At 45.9% G+C, this 2,198-nt stretch overlaps 1 protein-coding gene across 1 annotated transcript; it reads left to right on the top strand.

The window, feature by feature from the left end:
- Positions 1–626: 626 nt before the first annotated feature.
- On the top strand, positions 627–1,100 carry CABS01_17074 (uncharacterized protein; the record flags this gene model as incomplete). Its single annotated transcript, XM_060550401.1, has 1 exon — positions 627–1,100. One exon carries the CDS (start codon positions 627–629, stop codon positions 1,098–1,100), a length of 474 nt encoding a protein of 157 aa, XP_060397697.1.
- Between the last annotated feature and the right edge of the window lie 1,098 nt (positions 1,101–2,198).

The raw sequence follows: 2,198 nt of genomic DNA, 5'->3' as shown, positions 1-2,198 counted from the left end.
TGAGCGATGGGTATAGCTCATTCTTCGACTCGAGTTTGGAATATTGACGTAACCCGGTTAGAGTTTATGTAGTAGGGTTGGCATGATTGTATCGTCTTCCAACTGATGACTTCTCGCGCATATTACCCGATGCTTGATATTGAGAAGAGAGGCCTAACGCCATCTCAGGTTTATGGCTGAGGAATCATCACACCAACAGCCGGCAATAGTCTTGGCCGATGATGAGGCGTACGATTTAGTCGACCTATCGAAACGCCGTGAGGGTATGGAGTAATACTGTACCGTCGTCCTTAGATTTTCTACTTCGCTGTTGACTATAGCGTGATGCTAATGTAATCAGTAGGGTTGACGTGACGTGTTTAGTGGCATGATTAAAGTGTCTCTACGCCGGATTACGCTGCTGAACAACATGCGTGAATTGTTTATCCGGGTCCAAAAAGCTACTACCGCGAATCAGTTTGTTATAGTGACTAAATTCACCACGATCAATCAATTTTTGTACATGATTCTACGCTCCACTTTCTGTCAAGAGTGAGCGAGTAGTGAAGGGAGATCGTTCTAGACTTGTAATATAGTCTATAAATTGGCACAACACTGGCGAGCTCTTGGCTTCAAATAGTGTGCTCATGACCAACCACATACTACCTTGCGTGGCCCTCCGAGGAAGATTCAAAAAGCCTCACAATCAAAACAAAGTCAGAAAACTCATTCATACCATTGGCGCCAGTTTTACTACCGACTTAGAGAAAGCAACTCATGTTGTTACTACGGAACTCTGTTTCAAAAGTGGTGGCCGGTTCATCAAAGATGCGAAGGAGCGGGATCTCAAAATCCTAGGGATAGAGTGGCTGGAAGAATGTAGCGAGAGTCAATGTTTCGTGGATGCAAACCCATATACCTTCCATGATGCCTGCAAAGATCTAGATCAGCTGGATCAAAGGGGCAGTCATGCGAGCTTCGGCAGGATCTTCGAGGATATCCTGACCATGTGTGATTCCAAGATCACAGAAATGGTGACTAAAAGGCATTCTGAGTTTTGGGCTCTCCTCACTACGCCGCCGAGGGAGAGTTCGCAGCTTATATTAGATAGCTCAGTTTGATTTTGATTCTTATTTTTTATTTTTATATGTGCTTACTGATGATCACCGCGTAGTGAAAGATCATAGGACCATTCGGGCTTGCTTGATTCGAAGAAATCAGTGTCTGGTGCACAACCGATTCTACAATATCTATGTCGGTAGCTACCACCATGGTGTCGCTGTCACCGCGACGACTAATCTGTGCGCGCCAGTGTACCCTGAGCAGACGCAGCGCCTAATTATTACTTGGTGCACTCCAGAGTTCCCCGATTCCCTTGTTTGTTTTCCACAAGAGCCAATCATCGACAATTTGCTTGAAGCCGCACATAAGCGTAGTACAAAAGGGACTCGCCTCATTGAATATGGGCTGATGTATCTGCCGTGGTCTGAGCTTTTCGGGAGTCTGGGCGGTGTGGGCACCCGCGACGATCAGGCTACCGGCTTTCACTGCATTCTTAGACCCGACCAGAGGCTTAGAAAGCTCGATTTCCAGATAAGATTAATTATCAGAAAAGCGTGTCTGCATCGCGCTCGCGTTTGAGGGAACACATCGCTATTTTTTTTCTTTTTTTTCTTTTTTTTCGAGTGGATCCCGAGCCTTGACCATGCACCACCTCCGATCCTTTCATCAATCTGCGTTTCCTAATGTTTGGTGCACACGATCATCAGAATTATGCTTCGAGAATTGTATTTGCGAAGTTCCAAATACATATTGGCACACCAGAAAAGCGCTATCGCTGTTGTGATCTCTACTCATCAACGCAGATGACTATTGGTTGGGCACTCAGGATACCTCGTCATTACTTTGCCGGAGACTACCCAATCAATGAAGAGCGCGCCCCTGCAGCCCCATTGAGGCTGCACGATACGCGACGATTCATACACGATGCTTCTCACGTTAGCTTCATGGCCACGTGAGCCACATTAACTTTGGTACTTCTCTGTTCTAAGCCTATGGTCATAAGCAAGTTAATCGGCAAGAGCTTTGCCACAGCACTCAATTAGGTTGTTAACTTGAACTCCTCCGTTGAGCAGAATTTCTCAGATCTTCAAAGGCAGGTAACCGAAAAGGAACACGATTTAACCCTGACCCGTATGGTATGGTTAATGCCACAATGT

The sequence above is a fragment of the Colletotrichum abscissum genome, assembly GCF_030869225.1.
Source record: "Colletotrichum abscissum strain IMI 504890 chromosome Unknown Scaffold_308.1, whole genome shotgun sequence".
Lineage (NCBI taxonomy): Eukaryota > Fungi > Ascomycota > Sordariomycetes > Glomerellales > Glomerellaceae > Colletotrichum > Colletotrichum abscissum.
The sequence above is the reverse complement of the archived record's forward strand: the minus strand, read 5'-3'. Positions and strand labels throughout refer to the sequence as shown.